Raw genomic sequence first — 20,465 nt, forward strand, 5'->3', positions numbered from 1 at the left:
GGCTGGTCTGATCGGACTGTCGGGCATGGTGGGTTCAACTTCGTGATTGACAGCGAGGTCAATTGTATTAGTGGGTCGCTGGGGGCCAGCTCCTTTCACAATGGTTCCTAGTTATCTGTAGTTTGCAGTTTGGTCTGGTCCAAATGCTCTCTGTGTTTGTCCATTACATGGTTTCACAACAAACACTCCATTTTCATCACAAACACTCCATTGTCCTCTTTGGCTAATACAGTGCTAGCAGCCCATCTGGGGCCCAGAACATGGTCTACATCATTTATTCTGATGTTGCGTGGAGAAGCCGTGCGATCATGGTACATTCTCTGCTGATAGCATACGAAAGGCTCGGTTCTGAGTGATTCTGTCTGGTGACTGCGTAGCACCCGGGATAGCCGAGTCTGTAGGGAGTCTACCGTGACACGTGTGGTGCTTGGCTTAGTGATTTGGGCTGCCGGCTCCGGACTATTGCCACTGACCCTAAGGTCTGGCAAGCCCAGGATGGCCGATATGGTCTTGAGACTTTCAGTGGTGGCGGGAGGCCGCGTGGTCCCCGTGGATCCTGGGCCATGGTATGGAGGCCCCGGACCACCGACTGTGCGTAGCCTCCCTGCCTTTCTTTGCAACGTTGCAGGGTTGCCCCATAGGGGTCAATGTGATGGGATGAGCATTACGTCTTTGCGACGGATAAGCTGCAACATCCCGTCTAGTGGTTTGCCGTTGGCAGGCGGTAACGTGGGATCCTGGCTGGTCCAGGTCCTAAACTGGGGGGCCGTTACGGTTGACCCCTCGCTTTCTAGCACTTCATAACAACGAGCAGATCTGCGGGCTGCACCGTTTCCACCCCGGTGGTGGGCAACGGTAGCCAACTGAAGGCATTAGCGCCGTTCTCAGTGCCTGGCATGTGGCGGATCATGTTACAGTGCACAGACGGTGTTAAACTTTCTCGAAACAACGCGTCGATAATGGTGCCTCTGCTCTCCCAAAACTTTGAGATTGGCAGCTTGTCTGACTCAAGCAAATATTGGGACACTCTTTGGTACGTCTCTTTAGTCCCGTGAACCCAGGCTACTGCCTTGGTTAACTTATTGGATACATGCACAACCGGTTGGGGCTCGCCCGCTACTTTTGCTTGCTGCACAACACACCCGACGCTGGGTGGTAACACGTCATTTGCTACAAATGCTTTGTTAGATACGTATACAACTGGTTGGGGTTCGCCCGCTACTTTGGCTTGCTGTACAACACGCCCGACCCCATGTGATAACACAATACTTGCTACAAGTACTTTGTCAGATACATATCGACCAGTTGGTGTTCGCCCGCTACTTTGGCTTGTTGTAAGGTACCCCCGACCCCATATGATAATACATCATTGGCCGCGAAAGAACGCTCACATGGGTTACACAGTGCCAACAACTTATTGGAACGTAGTGGGTTCCTGGCCTTCTCAGCGGCCGCCCCTTTACCTTTGCCCCAAACCCAGTCATCTTCCTTGCTGGGCAACACATGCCTCTGTTTCGTTGCGGCAACATCCCGTGGTCTGGACGCTCTCTCGTCCCGTGGTCTGGACGCACTCTCGTCCCGTGGTCTGGATGCTCTTTCGTTCCGTAATCTGGATGCACTCTCGTCCATGTCCGTGATGCCGACTGCCGCGATTTTCCTCCCCAGGGATTTTGCCTCTGGCATCGGGAAGATGCATTCGGATCATTTCGGCCGGAGTCCCACACTGCTTGGTCGACCTGGAACCTCTTCTATAGTCGTGAAGAGGTCGTCGGCTTCGGGTGGTGGGTACCGCGCCTGTACCGCTGCTCGGTTGATCTTCACCTCCTCGTGGTCGTGATGAGCGGCCTGTGCCTCGGGGATCTGCAAATGGATCTGCACTTCGATGCCTGGTTCAGCTGAAGGTGGGGCTTTGCTGAGCCTTTGAGCAAGGGAGACGTCGTTCACCGGAGAATGTACGCAGAGGTCTTCCCAGTTCCATCGAATCTTCCCCATCCACCTTCTACCAAGTAGCGTTGGCCCATCACCTGAAACAATCCACAGTGGTAAATCGTGCACCGCTCCCTCATGGGATACTCTTATGTCCGCACTACCAATAACTGGTATCAGTTCCTTGGTGTAGGTGTGCAGCTTTGCCTGATCGGGATCAGCTTGGGTCATTGCACCACAGCTTCTCGAATGCCTTCTGGCTCATAACTGATTGACTCGCCCCTGTGTCTAATTCCATGGAGACTGGAGTGCCATTGAATTCAACTTTTAACATTATCGGAGGGCTTTTGGTGGCGAAAATGTGTATCCCATATAATTCCTCTTCATCCTTAGATTGAGTTGCCTCTCCTGCTCGTTCAGCGTGTTCCTCGCTGGATCGGTCGTCCTCTCCTGACTCTGCCACGTGGTGAGTCAGAAGTCGTTTGCACATTCGCTGGAGTTGCCCCATTGTTCCACAGCCCTTGCACACATAGGGCTTGAATTGACATTGATAAGCTCTATGACTGCCCCCGCAACGCCAACATGGTGCTAATGGATATGCATTCATGCCCCACGGTGGACTCTGAGTCACTCTAGGCCTAGGTCTGGCCTCTGCGGTCATATGGGCCCTGCCCTATACAGTTCTGCTTGCTGAAAACATTATTTTATGCACAGTACTTGCTTCGATTCTGTGAAGATATCTGTTTCGTGTTGTCATTCGTGGATATGAAAGCTTGGGCTATCGTGATGGCCTTGCTCAGATCTAGGGATTCGGCAGACAGCAGTTTGCGAAGAATGACCTCGTGGCCGATTCCAAGCACAAAAAAGTCCCTCAACATTTCCCCCAAAGATCCTGCAAATTCGCACTGTTCCGCAAAGCGTCTTAGGTCGGAAAAAAAACTCGCCACGTTCTGGCCCTCGGAGCGATGGTGCGTGTAAAAGCAATAACTGGCCATTAAGATGCTCTCCTTCGGCTTGAGGCGTTCCCGCACCAGTGTACACAGCTCTGTGTAAGTCTTGTCTGTTGATTTGACGGTGCCAGCAGATTTTTGAGGAGGCTATATATCGAAGACCCACATACGGTGAGGGGAATCACCCTGCGATTGATCGGCATCTCATCTTGTCCAGTTCATTGGCCACGAAGTATTGGTCGAGGCGCTCAATGAAGGTTTTCCAATCATCCCCCTCAACAAATCTCTTAAGAATACCAACGGCAGTCATTACCGCATGAAAGTTCATGATCCGTTAATCGTCGCCAATTTTTTATGTTCAGAATAAATCCACAAGATTATATTGTAAGCTCAAACAGTTGTGACCTTGTTCTCTTTATTCAGACTCCAGAGTGGGGAAGCAGCATGGTGGATCACCTTTTATACCTGCTTGCCCAAGGGTGCATAGGTGACCCTTAGGTCTCCCACAGGTGTGCCCCCTAGTGGCAAGCCTTATATATTGGTGAGGTTTACATGCATACATAACGGTCACAAAATAAACTAGGCACAAAAGATGCTGAAAGTAAGTCCTAGAATGCAATGAGGATGAACCTCAAAGGTTTTATTGCTCCATAAGAAGAGGGATAGATTCACCCAGGTGCTGAAGTTGCTTTGACAGGGGAATTATTTCATCTTTATTTTGGGATATCCCTGCAAGTTCACCTCTCAGCAGTTTGGCGAATCCATTTCACAGCAAGTCACTTTCACTTATTAGTGTATAACACTATGAAAATAGGGAAGTGGAACATTTCAGTCATGTTTTGAAGGATTGGGGCTCTTTAGAAACGGATGGATAGCTTTGTTTTTCAGCATCCCACTTAGTGTTTTTCTAATCAACAGCATCAAACTGCTCGAACAGTGTAGAATGATGTAAGCAGTTTCGACACTGGCATCTGATTACCAGCAATGAGAAAAAGGAACACGTCTAAACATGTTTATCTATTGTTAATGTTTTAAATGGCAAACATTACTGTAATGGGTGGCTGTCTTCCTGGATCTAGTTACCAACATTTCTGATTGCCCTTGATTCACAACATGTCTGTACTAGTCATCCAAAAGTAAATTAGTTGACAGGGGCTGGATTTTCAGCTGATTTGTGCCCCATTTAGTGCCTCAGCGGGACACAAAAATGATTTTTTGGGGCTTGAAACGAGGCACAGAAGATTTTGCGCCCGGGCAGAACTTTCGCCAATGCTTTTGAGCGGCGCTAAAATTACCGCCCCACTGCTGTCTTGACTGTTGGGATGACGTAAATTGTCGCGCATCGCTGCACTAGTGCCCCGGGTAGAATTTGCGAGCATTTCACCCAGAAAAAACAGACGGTCCCAGGGCACTCCAGGAGCTAATGGCGCCATGTTGAAAGCAAAGGAAAAAGTCGCAGTTGTGAGTGATTAAAAGGATTGGGAGAAGAACGCTGCATTACTGCATACTTTTGATTGCAAAGTTTTATGTGAGTTTCTACTTTGTTTTATAAAGGACATTTAAAGACATTTTAAAAGATGGGGGCCATGCTAGGTCGGGAGCCGTTCATCTTGGCTGCTATTGCCATACGGCTGAAAACTGGAAGAAGGCTTGTTGTTGATCATTTGCAATCGAAGAGGTCACAAACGTATGGGGAGGAGGCCTTATCCCCCACAAGTTTACAGGGAACATCGCTCATACCTCCAGCTGCGCTTGCGAAAAGAAGTGATGACAGAGATATGCCAGCTCCTACAGGCTACCAGCGGCAACAAGACTGCACTGCCCGGCGAGGTGAAGGTGACTGTGGCACTTGCCTTCCATGCCTCTGGCTCCTTCCAGGCATCAGCAAGGGACATATGCTCCATCTCGCAGCACGCTACACATTGTTGCATTTGCCAGGTGACTAACGCATTGTACGCATGCAGAATGGACTTCATAAAGTTCCCAATGACCAGGGAGACCTAAAATGAGAGGGCTATAGGTTTTGGATGATTTGCTGGCTTCCCCAAGGTTCAGGGTGCCATTGACTGTATGCACAGTGCCCTGCAAGCAGCTTTATAGAAGGCAGAGGTTTTCCGAAAGTGAAAGGGGTTCCACTCCCTGAACGTACAGATTGTCTGCAACCATAGTTGTTATGTATGTAAACTTTGTAATAGTGTAAGGCTTGCCACCAGGGGGCACACCGGTTGGAGACCCAAGGGTCACCTGCATACCTCGTGCAAGCAAGTATAAAAGGTTGTCTGCCATGCTGCTTCTTTACTCTGGAGTTTGATTAAAGAGACTAAGGTCACATCAGTTTGAGTTTACAGCACACAGTCTTGTGGAGTTATTCTGAACATAACAATTGGCGAAGAGTAACAAATCACGAACTTTCACATGGTTATGGCTGCCATTGGTATTCTTGAGAGATTTGTTGAGGGTGATGATTGGGAAACCTTCATTGAGAGTCTTGACCAGTACTTCGTGGCCAATGAGCTGGATACGGACAGTAACGCAATCAACCGCAGGACGATTCTCCTCATTGTTTGTGGGTCCACGATAAATGGCCTCATCAAAAATCTGCTAGCACTGATGAAACCAACAGACAAGGCATATGCAGAGTTGTGTACACTGGTTCGGGAACACCACAAGCCGAAGGAGAGCATCTTAATGGCCAGGTATCGCTTTTACATGCACCATCGCTCCGAGGGCCAGGACGTGGTGAGCTATGTCGCCGACCTAAGATGCCTTGCGAGACCGTGCGAATTTGCCGGATTTTTGGGGGAAATGTTGCGGGACTTTATCGTGCTTGGAATCGGCCATGAGGTCATTCTTCGTAAAGGTTACACAGGCAGATAGGGAATGGGTGACCAGCAGTGGAAGGAAGGTAGTGCAGGGGCCCCCTGCGGGCATCTCCCTCCAAAAGAGATACACCACCTTGGGTACTGTTGGGGGAGATGACTCATCAGGGGACGGCAGAAGCAGCCAAGTCCATGGCACCAGGGGTCGCTCTGCTGCACAGGAGGGCAGGAAAAAGAGTGGGAGAGCGATAGTGATAGGGGATTCGATTGTAAGGGGAATAGACAGGCGTTTCTGCGGCCGCAAATGAGACTCCAGGATGGTATGTTGCCTCCCTGATGCAAGGGTCAAGGATGTCTCGGAGCAGCTGCAGCGCATTCTGGAGAGGGAGGGTGAACAGCCAGCTGTCGTGGTGCATATAGGTACCAACGATATAGGTAAAAAAAACAGGATGAGGTCCTACAAGCTGAGTTTAGGGAGCTAGGAGTTAAATTAAAAAGTAGGACCTCGAAGGTAGTAATCTCAGGATTGCTACCAGTGCCACGTGCTAGTCAGAGTAGGAATGGCAGGATAGGTAATATGAATACGTGGCTTGAGGAGTGGTGCAGAAGGGAGGGATTCAAATTCCTGGGACATTGGAACCGGTTCTGGGGGAGGTGGGACCAGTACAAACCGGACAGTCTGCACCTGGGCAGGACAGGAACCAATGTCCTCGGGGGACTGTTTGCTAGTGCTGTTGGGGAGGGGTTAAACAAATATGGCAGGGGGATGGGAACCTATGCAGGGAGACAGAGGGAGGCAAAATAGGAGCAGAAGCAAAAGATAGAAAGAAGAAAAGTAAAAGTGAAGGGCAGAGAAACCCAAGGCAAAAATCAAAAAGGGCCACATTACAGCAAAATTCTAAAGAGAAAAAGAGTTAAAAAGACAAGCCTGAAGGCTCTGTGCCTCAATGCGACGAGTATTCATAATAAGGTGGACTAATTAGCTGCGCAGGCAGCTATTAACGAATATGATATAATTGGGATTACGGAGTCATGGCTCCAGGGTGACCAAGGCTGGGAACTCAACATCCAGGGGTATTCAACATTCAGTAAGGATAGACAGAAAGGAAAAGGAGGCAGGGTAGTGTTGCTGGTTAAAGAGGAAATTAACGCAATAGTAAGGAAGGACATTAGCTTGGATGATGTGGCATCTGTATGGGTAGAGCTACGGAATACCAAAGAGCAGAAAACACGAGTAGGAGTTGTGTACAGACCACCAAACAGTAGTAGTGAGGTTGGGGACAGCATCAAACAACAAATTAGGCATGCGTGCAACAAAGGTACAGCAGTTATCATGGGCGACTTTAATTTACATATAGATTGGGTTAAGCAAACTGGTAGCAATATGGTGGAGGAGGATTTCCTGGAGTGTATTAGGGATGGTTTTCTAGACCAATGTGTCGAGGAACCAACTAGAGGGCTGGCCATCCTAAACTGGATGATGTGTAACGAGAAAGGACTAATTAGCAATCTTGTTCTGCTAGGCTCCTTGGGGAAGAGTGACCATAATATGGTAGAATTCTTTACTAAGATGGAGAGTGACACAGTTAATTCAGAGACTAGGGTCCTGAACTTAAGGAAGGGTAATTGCAATGGTATGAGACATGAATTGGCTGGAATAGACTGGGGAATGATACTTAAAGGGTTGACGGTGGATAGGCAATGGCAGACATTTAAAGATCACATGGATCAACTTCAACAATTGTACATCCCTGTCTGCAGTAAAAACAAAATGGGGAAGGTGGCTCAACCATGGCTAACAAGGGAAATTAGGGATAGTGTTAAATCCAAGGAAGAGGTATATAAATTGGCCAGAAAAAGCAGCAAACCTGAGGACTGTGAGAAATTTAGAATTCAGCAGAGGAGGACAAAGGGTTTAATTAGTAGGGTGAAAATAGAGTATGAGAGGAAGCTTGCTGGGAACATAAAAACTGACTGCAAAAGCTTCTATAGGTATGTGAAGAGAAAAAGATTAGTGAAGACAAACGTAGGTCACTTGCAGTCAGAATCAGGTGAATTTGACCAATTGAATAAATACTTTGGTTCTGTCTTCACAAAGGAAGACACATATAACTTTCTGGAAATACTAGGGGACCGAGGGTCTAGCGAGAAGGAGGAACTGAAGGAAATCCTTATTGGTCAGGAAATTGTGTTAGGGAAATTAATGGGATTTAAGGCCAATAAATCCCCAGGGCCTGATAGTCTGCATGCCAGAGTACTTAAGGAAGTGACACTAGAAATAGCGGTTGCATTGGTGATCATTTTCCAACAGTTTATCGACTCTGGATCAATTCCTTTGGACTGGAGGGTAGTTAATGTAACACCACTTTTTAAAAAAGGAGGTAGAGAGAAAACAGTGAACTATAGACCAGTTAGTCTGACATCAGTAGTGGGGAAAGTGTTGGAATCAATTATTAAAGATGAAATAGCAGCACATTTGGAAAGCAGTGACCAGATTGGTCCAAGTCAGCATGGATTTAGTAAAGGGAAATCATGCTCGACAAATCTTTTAGAATTTTTTGAGGATGTAACTAGTAGAGTAGACAAGGGAGAACCAGTGGATGTGGTGTATTTGGACTTTCAAAAGTGTTTTGACAAGGTCCCACACAAGAGATTAGTGTGAAAAATTAAAGCACATGGTATTGGGAGTGATGTATTGACATGGATAGAGAACTGGTTGGCAGACAGGAAGCAGAGAGTTGGGATGAACGGGTCCTTCTCAGAATGGCAGGCAGTGACTAGTGGGGTGCCGCAGGGCTCAGTGCTAGGACCCCAACTATTTACAATATACATCAATGATTTAGATGAAGGAATTGAGTGTAATATCTCCAAGTTTGCAGACGACACTAAGCTGGGTGGTGGTGTGAGCTGTGAAGAGGATGCTAAGAGGCTGCAGGATGATTTGGACAGATGAGTTGAGTGGGAAAATGCATGGCAGATGCACTATAATGTGGATAAATGTGAGATTATCCACTTTGGTGGCAAAAATATGAAGGCAGAATATTATCTGAATGGTGGCAGATTAGGAAAAGGGGAGGTGCAACGAGACCTGGGTGTCATGGTTCATCAGTCATTGAAAGTTGGCATGCAGGTACAGCAGGCATTGAAGAAGGCAAATGGCATGTTGGCTTTCATAGCGAGGAGATTTGAGTATAGGAGCAGGGAAGTCTTACTGCAATTGTACAGGGCCTTGGTGAGGCCCCACCTGGAATATTGTGTTCAGTTTTGGTCTCCTAATCTGAGGAAGGATGTTCTTGCTATTGAGGGAGTGCAGCGAAGGTTCACCAGACTGATTCCCAGGATGGCGGGCCTGACATATGAGGAGAGACTGGGTCAACTAGGCCTGTATTTACTGGAGCTTAGAAGAATGAGAGGGGATCTCATAGAAATATATAAAATTCTGACAGGACTGGACAGGTTAGATGCAGGAAGAATGTTCCCGATGTTGGGGAAGTCCAGAACCAGGGGTCACAGTCTAAGGATAAGGGGTAAGCCATTTAGGACTGGAGATGAGGAGAAACTTCTTCACTCAGAGAGTTGTTAACCTCTAGAATTCTCTACCGCAGAGCGTTGTTGATGCCAGTTCATTAGATATATTCAAGAGGGAGTTAGATATGGCCCTGATGGCTAAAGGGATCAAGGGGTATGGAGAGAAAGCAGGAAAGGGGTACTGAGGTGAATGATCAGCCATGATCTTATTGAATGGTGGTGCACCTATTTTCTGTGATTCTATGCCAGATTTCGTTGGAAAATGTTGTGGGACTTTTTCGTGCTTGAAATCGGCCACGAGGTCATTCTTCGCAAACTGCTGTCTGCCGAAACCCTAGCTCTGAGCAAGGCCATCACGATAGCCCAGGCTTTCATGTCCACAAATGATAACACTGAGCCAATATCTTTTCAGCATCGAAAATCACCGGCATCTACTGTGCATAAAATAACGCCTTCAGCAGGCAGAACCTTACATGGCAGGGTCTACACGCCCGCAGAGGCCAGACCTAGGATGACTCAGATTCCGCTGTGGGGCGTGAATGCGAATCCATTAACACCATGTTGGCGCTGCGGGGGTGATCATCGAGCCCATCAATATCGATTCAAGCACTACGTGTGCAAAGACTGCAGGACAATGGGGCACCTCCAGCGAATGTGCAGATGTGCTTCGACTCACCACGTGGCAGAGTCGGCAGAAGATGACTGATCCGGTGCGGATCACGCTGAACGAGTAAGAGAGGCAACTCAACCCGAGGCTGAAGAGGAAGTGTATGGAGTACACACCTTCACCACCAAAAGCCCTCCGATAATGTTGAAAGTCAAATTAAACGGCATTCCAGTTTTCATGCAATTGGACACGGGGGTGAGTCAATTATGAGCCAGAAGGCTTTTGAGAAACTGTGGGGCAACAAGGCACAAAGGCCAAAACTAAGCCCGCTTCATACAAAGCTGCGCACTTACACCAAAGAGCTCATACCAGTCATTAGCAGTGCGTGCGATGGAGCTGTGCATGATTTATCACTATGAATTGTACCCTCAGGCGATGGCCCAATGCTGTTCGGCAGAAGCTGGCTCGGAAAGATCCGATGGAACTGGGACGACATCAAAGCGCTGTCTTCGGTGGATGACGCCTCGAGGGCCCAAGTGCTAAACAATTTTCCGTCGCTATTTGAGCCAGGCATCGGCAACTTCACAGGCGCCAAAGTGCAGATCCATCTAGTCCCTGATGCAAGGCCCGTTCATCACAAGGCCCAAGCAGTTCCATATATGACTCGGGAGAAAGTCGAGATCGAACTGGACAGACTTCAATGAGAGGGAATTATATCGCTAGTCGAGTTCAACGACTGGGCCAGTCCAATTGTACCATGTTGAAAAGCGATGGCACAGTCAGAATCTGCAGAAACTACAAAGTAATGATCAACCGAGTCTCGTAACAGGACCAGTACCTGCTACCCAAAGCGGAGGACCTGTTCGCAATGTTAGCAGGAGGGAAGTCGTTCATCAAGCTGGATCTAACCTCTGCTTACATGACACAGGAGCTGGCTGAATCTTCGAAAAGATTGACGTGCATCAACACACACAAAGGACTGTTCATATACCACAGATGCCCTTTTGGGATTCGCTCAGCTGCTGTCATCTTCCAGAGGAACATGGAGAATCTCCTGAAATCGGTTCTGCGCACTGTTGTGTTTCAAGACGACATCCTGATCACTGGTCGTGACACCACTGAACACTTGCACAACCTGGAAGAGGTTCTAAAGCGACTGGACAGAGTGGGACTCAGGCTGAAATGCTCTGTGTGTTTTACTGGCGCCAGAGGTCGAATTTTTGGGGAGAAAGATTGTGGCAGACTGCATCAGACCCACAGACTCTAAGACGGAGGCCATCAAGAATGCACCCAGACCACAGAATGTGACGGAGCTGCATTCGTTCTTGGGACTCCTCAGCTATTTTGGTATCTTTCTACCCGGGTTGAGCACTTTGCATTTATTGCTATGTAAGGGTGACGACTGGGTTTAGGGTAAATCTCAAGAGACAGCCTACGATAAGGCCAGAAACCTGCTATGTTCGAACAAGTTACTTATATTGTACGACCCCTGTAAACATTTAGTACTAGCTTGTCATGCATCTTCGTACAGGGTCGGTTGTGTGTTACAGCAAGCCAACGTGACAGGCAAATTGTAATTGGTTGCATATGCATCCAGAAGTTTATCTAAGGCTGAAAGAGCCTACAGTTTGGTTGAGAAAGAAGCATTAGCATGCGTATACGGGGTTAAGAAAATGCACCAATACCTATTTGGACTCCAGTTCGAGCTCGAAACCGACCACAAACCATTCACTTCGCTGTTTTCAGAAAGCAAAGGTATTAACACCAATGCTTCGTCCCGCATCCAAAGACGGGCACTAACGTATGACTATGTAATCCGCCACAGACCAGGCACTGAGAGCAATGATGCCCTCAGTTAGCTACCATTGCCCACCACCGGGGTAAAAATAGCACAACCCGCAAACTTGCTTCTTGTAATGGATGCTTTTGAGAGCAAGGGGTCACCCATCACGGCTCGCCAGATCAGGACCTGGACTAGCCAGGACCCTGTGTGATACGTCCTTACTATACAGTATAAATGCACACGAGGCCCATGCTTGAGAGGTCAGTTTGTGACCTGTCCTTTATTCCTTAGCACACAAGTGATGGAAGTGGGTGGAGCTTCCCCTTTTATACCTGAAGGTCCAGGTTAGGAGTGTCTCAGAAACATAGAAAATAGGTGCAGGAGTAGGCCATTCGGCCCTTCGAGCCTGCACCACCATTCAATAAGATCATGGCTGATCATTCACCTCAGTACCCCTTTCCTGCTTTCTCTCCATATCCTTTGATCCCTTTAGCCATAAGGGCCATATCTAACTCCCTCTTGAATATATCCAGTGAACTGGCATCAACAACTCTCTGCGGCAGGGAATGCCACAGGTTAACAACTCTCTGAGTGAAGAAGTTTCTCCTCATCTCAGTCCTAAATGGCCTACCCCTTATCCTAAGACTGTGTCCCCTGGTTCTTAACTTCCCCAACATCGGGAACATTCTTCCCGCATCTAACCTGTCCAGTCCCGTCTTCATTATAAGCTACTATTTTGCCAAGTTTCGTATAATCTGTAAACGTTATAATGCTGCTCCCCAAGAGTCTAGGTAGTTTATAAAAATTGCAAAGAGGAATGGACCCAAAACGGACCCTTGGAGAACATCACTACAAACCACCTTAGTCTGAAAAAAAACACACCACCCTTTGCTTCCTGTCACTGAGCCAAGTTGTATTCATACCATCACTTTCCCCTCAATTCCATGGGCTACTATCTTCTTAATAAGCCTTCTGTGTGACATTTTGTCGAATGCCTTCCGAAAGTCAATTTTTACAACATATACTGCACTTCCTTGATCAACCTTTTCTGTTACCTCATCAAAGAATTCAATCAAGTTAATCAGACACAATTTACACCATTAACAAATCCACGCTGGCTCTCCGATTAACCCATGCCTTTCCAAATGAAAGTTTATTTTGTTCCCGATAATGATTTCCAATAACTTCCCCAAACATCAATGTTAGGCTGACTGGCCTGTAGTTTCCTGGTTTATCCATCTGCCCTTTCTTGAATAGTGATGTGACATTAGCAACCCCCCAGAAGGCATTCGATAAGGTTCCACATAAGACACTGTTAGCGCATGGAATTGAAGGCAAATGACTGATCTGGTTAGGAGATTGGTTAGGCCAGAGGTTCCCAAACTGTGGTATGTTTACCCCGGGGGGCGTGGGAGAAATTGGCGAATGGTGGATTTATTCATTAATTTTTTTATTTATTTATTGCGTTTTTATAATAGGTTACTCAGATGAAACTTTAAAACTCTGAGGGAATTTGTTATATAAAGTAATTAATTTACTTCAAGCTGTACCAATGAGAACAGATACAGAGATGATCCCATACAGAGCCCTCACCTCCTATCACCGTACAGTAAGTTGTATATGTATATTATAATTTGTACATTTTGTACAATGCTTGGGCATTAAGGGGGTTAAGATATAAAACCTGTGTGCTGGCAGGGTACGTGGGCAGCTGGTAGATCGGGAAGGGGGATACGCAGTAAGTAAAGTTTGGTGACAGAAGACAGAGAATAGGGATAATAGGCATGTACTCGAATTGGAAGTGACGACTAGTGACCGACAAAGATCTGTGCTGGGGCTTCAAGTATTCACTATATTTATCAATGATTTAAGATAACTCAAGAGAGTGCCATATATCCAAGTTTGCCGATAACTGTATTGTAAGTACTGTAGACGGGAGCATAAAATTACAAAGAGACATTGATAGATTAAGTGAGTGGGCAAAGCTGTGGCAGATGGATTTCACCGCAGGCAAGTGAGGTCCTATTTTGGACCAAAAGAGGACAGATCTGAGTATTTTTTTTTAAATGGTGAAAACTAGGAACAGTAGAAGGCCAAAGAGATTTAAAGGTCTATGTACACAGATCACTAAAATATAGTAGTCAGGTACAAAAAATAATCAAAGAGACTAATGGAATGTTAGCCTTTATAACTAAAGAGCAAGAATATAACAATAAGTTTGCTACAACTATACAAAGCCCTGGTTAGACCACATCTAGGCATTGCTCCTTGGAAGGAATATAATGGCCTTGGAAGGAGAGCAGTGCAGATTCCCCAGAATTTTACCAGGGCTCCAAGGGTTAGATTATAAGGAGAGATTACATAAATTAAGCTTGTATTCCTTGGAATACAGAAGGTTAAGGACTATTTGATCTAGGTTTTTAAGATTTTGAAAGGAATTGATAGGGTAGATTGAGAGAAACCTTTTCCACTGATGGGTTGTCTCAGATAAGGAGACATAGAATTACAGAACGATTAGAGCACAGGAGGCCATTCGGCCCATGCCAGCTCTCTGCAAGAGCACTTCAGCTAGTCCCACCCGCCCACAAGTTCACCACCGAGTGATCATTGTTCTCACAGTGTACAACTTAGATCAGATTATACATGGGTTACAATGCTGGTTGAATACATGACATCACCTCCCCCCCCAAAGTCTTATTGGGATCACAGGTTGAGTCTCTCGGGTGGTTTACGCTCTCTTGTAGAGCACCTGAGTTGTGGCTCTGGTTGTTGGGCGCTGGCCTGAGTGTCTGCTGTTTGCGGTGCATCAGGCCTATCCGGACTGCCCACAGTGACTGGGCTCTCCTCCCTTTGGTTCCGGTGTTCGGTCACCTGTGGTGGAGTGAACTCTACATCGTGTTCTTCCTCTGCTTCTTCTATGGGGTTGCTGAACCTCCTTTTTGTTTGATCCACGTGTTTGCGGCAGATTTGTCCATTGGTATGTTTAACTACCAGAATCCTATTTTCGTCTTTGGCAATCACAGTGCCTGCAAGCCATTTGGGCCCTGCAGCGTAGTTGAGGACAGAAACAGGGTGATTTACATCAATACATCGCGCCCTCGCATTCCTGTCATGGTAGTCATATTGTGACTGGCGCCTGCTCTTGACAATTTCTTTCATGGTGGGGTGTATAAGGAATAACCGGGTTTTGAGCGTCCTTTTCATTAGCAGCTCTGCGGGTGGAACCCCTGTGAGCGAGTGTGGTCGGGATCTGTAGGCCAACAGGAAGCGTGATAAGCGGCTTTGTAGGGAACCCCCTTGGATTCTGAGCATCCCCTGTTTGATTATCTGCACTGCTCGTTTTGCCTGGCTATTTGAGGCCGGCTTGAACTGTGCCGTTCTGACATGGATAATTCCATTGGCTGCCATGAAGTCGTGGAATTCAGTGCTTGTGAAGCACGGACCATTGTCGCTGACCAAGACATCCGGTAGACCCGTGGACGGCGAACATTGCCCATAGACTTTCTACCGTGGCAGAGGATGTGCTTGAATTTAAAATGTCACACTCGATCCATTTGGAGTAGGCGTCTACTACAACCAAAAACATTTTTCCCATAAAAGGGCCTGCGTAGTCCACATGGATGCGTGACCAAGGCTTGGCGGGCCATGGCCAGGGGCTAAGGGGGGCTTCTCTTGGCGCATTGTCCAGCTGGGGACATGTGTTGCACCTGCGAACACAAAGTTCCAGATCTGCGTCTATCCCTGGCCACCAAACGTGTGACCTGGCAATTGCCTTCATCATGACTATGCCCGGGTGCTCATTGTGGAGTTCTCTGATGAACACCTCTCTGCCCATCTAGGGCATGACTACGCGGTTTCCCCACAGTAGGCAATCGGCCTGAATCGAGAGTTCATCCCTGCACCTGTGAAATGGTTTAAATTCCTCAGGGCATGCCCTGTACGTGGCTGCCCAGTCCCCATTCAGGACACATTTCTTGACTAGAGACAATAGCGGATCTCTATTTGTCCAGACTTTAATCTAACAGGCTGTCACGGGTGAGCCTTCGCTTCCGAAAGCTTCAACAGCCATGACCATCTCAGCAGCAGGCTCGGTAGCCCCCTCAGTGGTGGCTAGTGGGAGCCTACTGAGTGCATCGGCGCAGTTTTCGGTGCCCGGTCTATGCCGAATTGTATAGTCATAGGCGGCTAACGTGAGTGCCCACCTCTGTATGCGGGCTGATGCGTTTGAATTTATGGCCTTGTTGTCAGCCAAAAGGGATGTTAGGGGTTTGTGATTTGTCTTCAGCTCAAATTTCCTGCCAAATAGGTACTGGTGCATTTTCTTTACCGCATATACACATGCGAGCGCCTCCTTTTCTACCATCCTGTAGCTCCTTTCTGCCTGGGACAGACTTCTGGAGGCATAAGCTACCAGCTGTAACTGACCCTTGGCATTGACATGCTGCAACACACACCATAGGACGACGCATCGCACGTTAACACAAGTTTCTTACATGGGTCATATAGTGTTAACAAATTGTTGGAACATAACAAATTGCGTGCTCTATTAAAATCCCTTTCCTGGCTGTCCCACCAGACCCAATCGTGACCTTTGCTCAATTTGGGAAGAAAGTTCCCAAAATAGTTCAGGAGCCCCAGAAATGAACACAGCTCCGTCGTGTTACGGGGTCTGGGTGCTCTCTGGTCCGTCTTGGACGCAGTAGGGCTGATCCCGTCTGCTGTTACCCTCATCCCCAGGAATTCTACCTCTGGAGCTAGGAAGTCGCACTTCGCCTTTTTCAGTCGCAGCCCTACCCAGTCCCGTCTGTGTAGCACCTCCTCCAGGTTGTGGAGGTGTTCTTCAGTATCGTAACCCGTGATGAGGATGTCATCCTGAAAAACCACTGTCCCTGGAATTGACTTGAGGAGGCTTTCCATATTTCGTTGGAAGATCGCGGCGGCCGAGCGAATCCCGAACGGACATCTGTTGTACTCAAACAACCCCTTGTGTGTCGTGATGGTGGTCAGTTTCTTCGACTCACTCGCCAGCTCGTGGGTCATGTAAGCTGAGGTCAGGTCCAATTTTGAAAAAAGTTTGCCACCGGATAGCATCGCAAAGAGGTCCTCCACTCTCGGTAGCGGGTACTGGTCTTGGAGTAACACCCGCTTGATGGTGGCCTTGTAATCACCACATATCCTGACCGACCCATCCGCCTTGAGCACCGGCACAATCGAGCTCGCCCAATCACTAAATCCGACTGGCGAGATGATGCCTTCCCTCAGTAGGCGGTCCAATTCGCCTTCTATCTTTTCCCGCATCATGTACGGCACCGCTCTGGCCTTGTGGTGTACTGGCCTGGCGTCGGGTTTATGTGAATCACTACCTTGGCCCCCATGAAAGTGCCAATGCCGGGTTGAAATAATGAGTCAAATTTGTCCAGGATCTGTGAGCATGATACTTGCTCCACAGAGGAAATTGCATTGACATCGCCCCATTTCCAGTTCATGACAGCAAGCCAACTCCTCCCCAGTAGTGCGGGACCGTCCCCCGGGACAACCCAGAGTGGCAACCTGTTCTCCGAATCTTTGTGGGTCACGACTACCGTGGCGCTGTCTAGCACCGGGATGATCTGCTTTGTGTAAGTTCGTAGCTGTGCGTCAATCTGCGATAATTTTGGCCTCCTGGCCTTGGACGGCCACAACTTTTCGAACTGTTTGATACCCATCAGGGACTGGCTGGCCCCCGTGTCTAGCTCCATTGATACTGGGATGCCATTGAGGAGCACTTTCATCATTATCGGTGGCGTCCTGGTGTATGAACTGTCTACGTGCTCCACATGAACTCGCTGAACTTCAGCTTCCAGCGATTTCACCCAGCGTTCATTTCTGCAATTTATGCAGGTATTTTGCTCATCTCTGCAAACTCTGGCTGAGTGTGTGCCTCCACGCCTCCAACATAAGCTGTTGTTGGAAACAAAAGGTCCCTTGCCAGTCGATCGTCCCTGACTGCCCCTGTGACTGTCCTTGAGTGCGCCATTAACAGGTGTTGATGGCCCCATCACTGGCCGCATTGTCCCTTGCAATGGCGTGAATCGCTGTTCAGCTTGCCATTGTCTCTGTCGACTCTCCCTCTGTGTTCAACTACATGTTGGGGCATGCCCGATTGCCGTTGTCTGCCTGGAGAACTGTGTGCTGCTTTAACAATGTTGAATCTCTGTCCCAATCATTCCTTAGCACAGTACCTCTCATCTGTTCTGCTAGTGGCCATGCTTGCGTGGTTTAAATCTCAGTTTCTCGTCGCCATTGATACGTCCTTACTATACAGTATATACAGTAATGCACACGAGGCCCATGCTTGAGAGAAGGTCAGTCTGTGACCTGTCCTTTATTCCTTAGCACTCAAGTGATGGAAGTGGATGGAGCTTCCACTTTTATACCTGAAGGTCCAGGTTAGGAGTGTCTCCCACAAGTTCACCACCTAGTGGTCATTGTTCTCACATTGTACAACTTAGGTCAGATTATACATGGGTTACAATGTTGGTTGAATACATGACACTGTGCTATCACTAATAAAAAATTGCTCCTTAATGGGAGCTGGTCGGCTGTTCCCAGGGAAATGCAAGACGAAATTAAGCCATTTTACCGACGCAAGGATGAAATGTCCATCCAATCGCATTGTCTCCTATGAGGGAATCGTGTGCTTTTGCCAAAAAAAGGCAGGGAAACATTTATACATGACCTACACAGTACCCACCCAGGCATAGTCATGATGAAGGCTATCGCCAGGTCGCACGTTTGGTGGCCCTTCATTGACTTAGAATTGGAGTCATGCGTACACCAATGTAACACTTGCTCACAGTTGAGCAATGCACCAAGGGAGGCCCACTGAGTCTGTGGTCACAGGCCTCCAAACCGTGGTCCAGGGTCAACGTAGATTTCACTGGCCCCTTTCTAGGAAAGATGTTCCTCGTAGCAGTGGATGTTTACTCTAAATGGATTGAATGTGTAATAATGTCATCATGTATATCCACTGCCACCATTGAAAGCCTCCGGGCCATGTTCATCATCCATGGTTTGCCCGACGTCCTTTTTAGTGACAATGGACCATGTTTCACCAGCTCGGAATTCAACGAGTTCATGACCCGCAATGGCATCAAATATGTCAGATCTGCCCCGTTTAACCCCACATCCAACGGTCAAGAGAAATGGGCAGTCCAAACTATCAAGCAGAGCTTGAAACGCGTGACCGACGGTTTCCTGCAGACCCGATTATCTCGGGTTCTGCTCAGCTACTGCACACGACCCCACTCACTTACCGGGGTTCCCCCTGCAGAATTGTTAATGAAGAGAGCACTCAAAACCAGGCTCTCCGTAGTCCACCCGGATCTCAATGATCATGTAGAAACCCGGCGTCACCGGCATAACATGTACCACGATCGCGCGGCTGTATCACGTGACATTGAGGTTAATGACCCTGTATTTGTTTTTAATTACGGTCATGGTCGCAAATGGGTTGCTGGCACTGTTTTAGCCAAGGAGGGGAGTAGAGCGTTCATTGTCAAACTTCTGAATGGACAAACGTGCAGAAAGCTTTTGGATCAGACCAAACTGACAACCAAGAACAGTTTGAAGAGAACATTACCATCATTGATCCATCAACACACACCCAACCAGCAATCGATCTTGCTGTCAATCACAAGGATGAACCCACCATGCCCGACAGTCTGATCAGACCAGCCACACCGCAGTGCAGCAATGATCCAACCAACTCACCCATGCCAGGACTTCAACTCAGGCGATCAACCTGGGAACGCAGAGCCCCTGATCGCCTCAACTTGTAAATAACTTGTATCTAAGACTTTGAGGGGGGAGTGATGTTATGTATGTAAAATATGCAATAGTGTAAAACTTGCCAGCAGGGGGCAAACCTGTTGGAGACACAAGGGTCACCTGCACACCTCCTGCAAGCAAGTATAAAAGGTTGTCTGCCATGCTGCTTTTTCACTCTGGAGTTTGAGTAAAGAGACCAAGGTCACATCAGTTTGAGCTTACATCATACAGTCTTGTGGAGTTATTCTGACCATAACAATAGTCAGCGCTTCATGGCAGTCAATGTCCAATATCCAGGGAGCATCCATGATGCTTTCATCTTGTGTGAAAGCAGTATCTCACGCATGTTCCAGCATCAACCACAAGGCCAGAGCTGGATGCTCGGGGATAAAGGTTACGGCCTCGCCACCTGGCTCATCACCCCGCTCTGGAACCCTCAGACAGAAGCCGAGCATCGCTATAATGACAGCTATGCAGCCACGCGCAACACCTTCGAACAGACAATTGGTGTGCTTAAGCAGCGCTTACGATGCCTGGACCACCCCAGCACTGCATTGCTGCACGCCACTGGTCCCAGGAGCCTTGGATTCCTTGAAACCACGAGAACGTCACTTCCTCCTCAGAGGAGTTGAGTGCTGTTAGTGGAGCAGGATTGATGCTACACCAGAGTCGGCTCATCGGTATCCTCCTCTTCCTCCTCCTCCAGATGATGGCCTGACATGGAGGGGTCCCTCGAGGGATGCGGCGCCTGTGTCTGGTCATCTGGAAGTAGAAAGCAAAAGACGAGTGGTTCGCAGTTGGGGAGAGGGCAGGGTGACATGAGGAAGGTCACATAGCACAGGCTCATTTGATGGACTGCCGTTACTCCAATATATCTAGTCCAGAGACACTGTAGGTCATTACCCCAACCCAGCCCAATGAGTGTGCAGGGCTTACCCTCAGTATCTGAGTGGGCCACAGGCTGCCCCAACCTGTGTGAGAATACCACCGCAGGTCGGGGCTATAAATAGAGCTGGAGCGCCGGGCCCTGAAACATTGTGGGT

At 48.0% G+C, this 20,465-nt stretch overlaps 1 protein-coding gene across 1 annotated transcript in view; it reads left to right on the forward strand.

Annotated features, from left to right (window-relative positions):
• The first annotated feature begins 5,297 nt into the window (after positions 1–5,297).
• Positions 5,298–20,465, forward strand: part of pkhd1l1.1 (PKHD1 like 1, tandem duplicate 1) — a 402,260-nt gene continuing 387,092 nt past the window's right edge. Inside the window, exon 1 of the mRNA XM_070881087.1 lies at positions 5,298–5,572. Within this exon, the coding sequence (XP_070737188.1) occupies positions 5,298–5,572 (275 nt within the window). The remainder of the gene's footprint in view (positions 5,573–20,465) is intronic.

This window comes from Pristiophorus japonicus, chromosome 1 (assembly GCF_044704955.1).
Source record: "Pristiophorus japonicus isolate sPriJap1 chromosome 1, sPriJap1.hap1, whole genome shotgun sequence".
Lineage (NCBI taxonomy): Eukaryota > Metazoa > Chordata > Chondrichthyes > Pristiophoridae > Pristiophorus > Pristiophorus japonicus.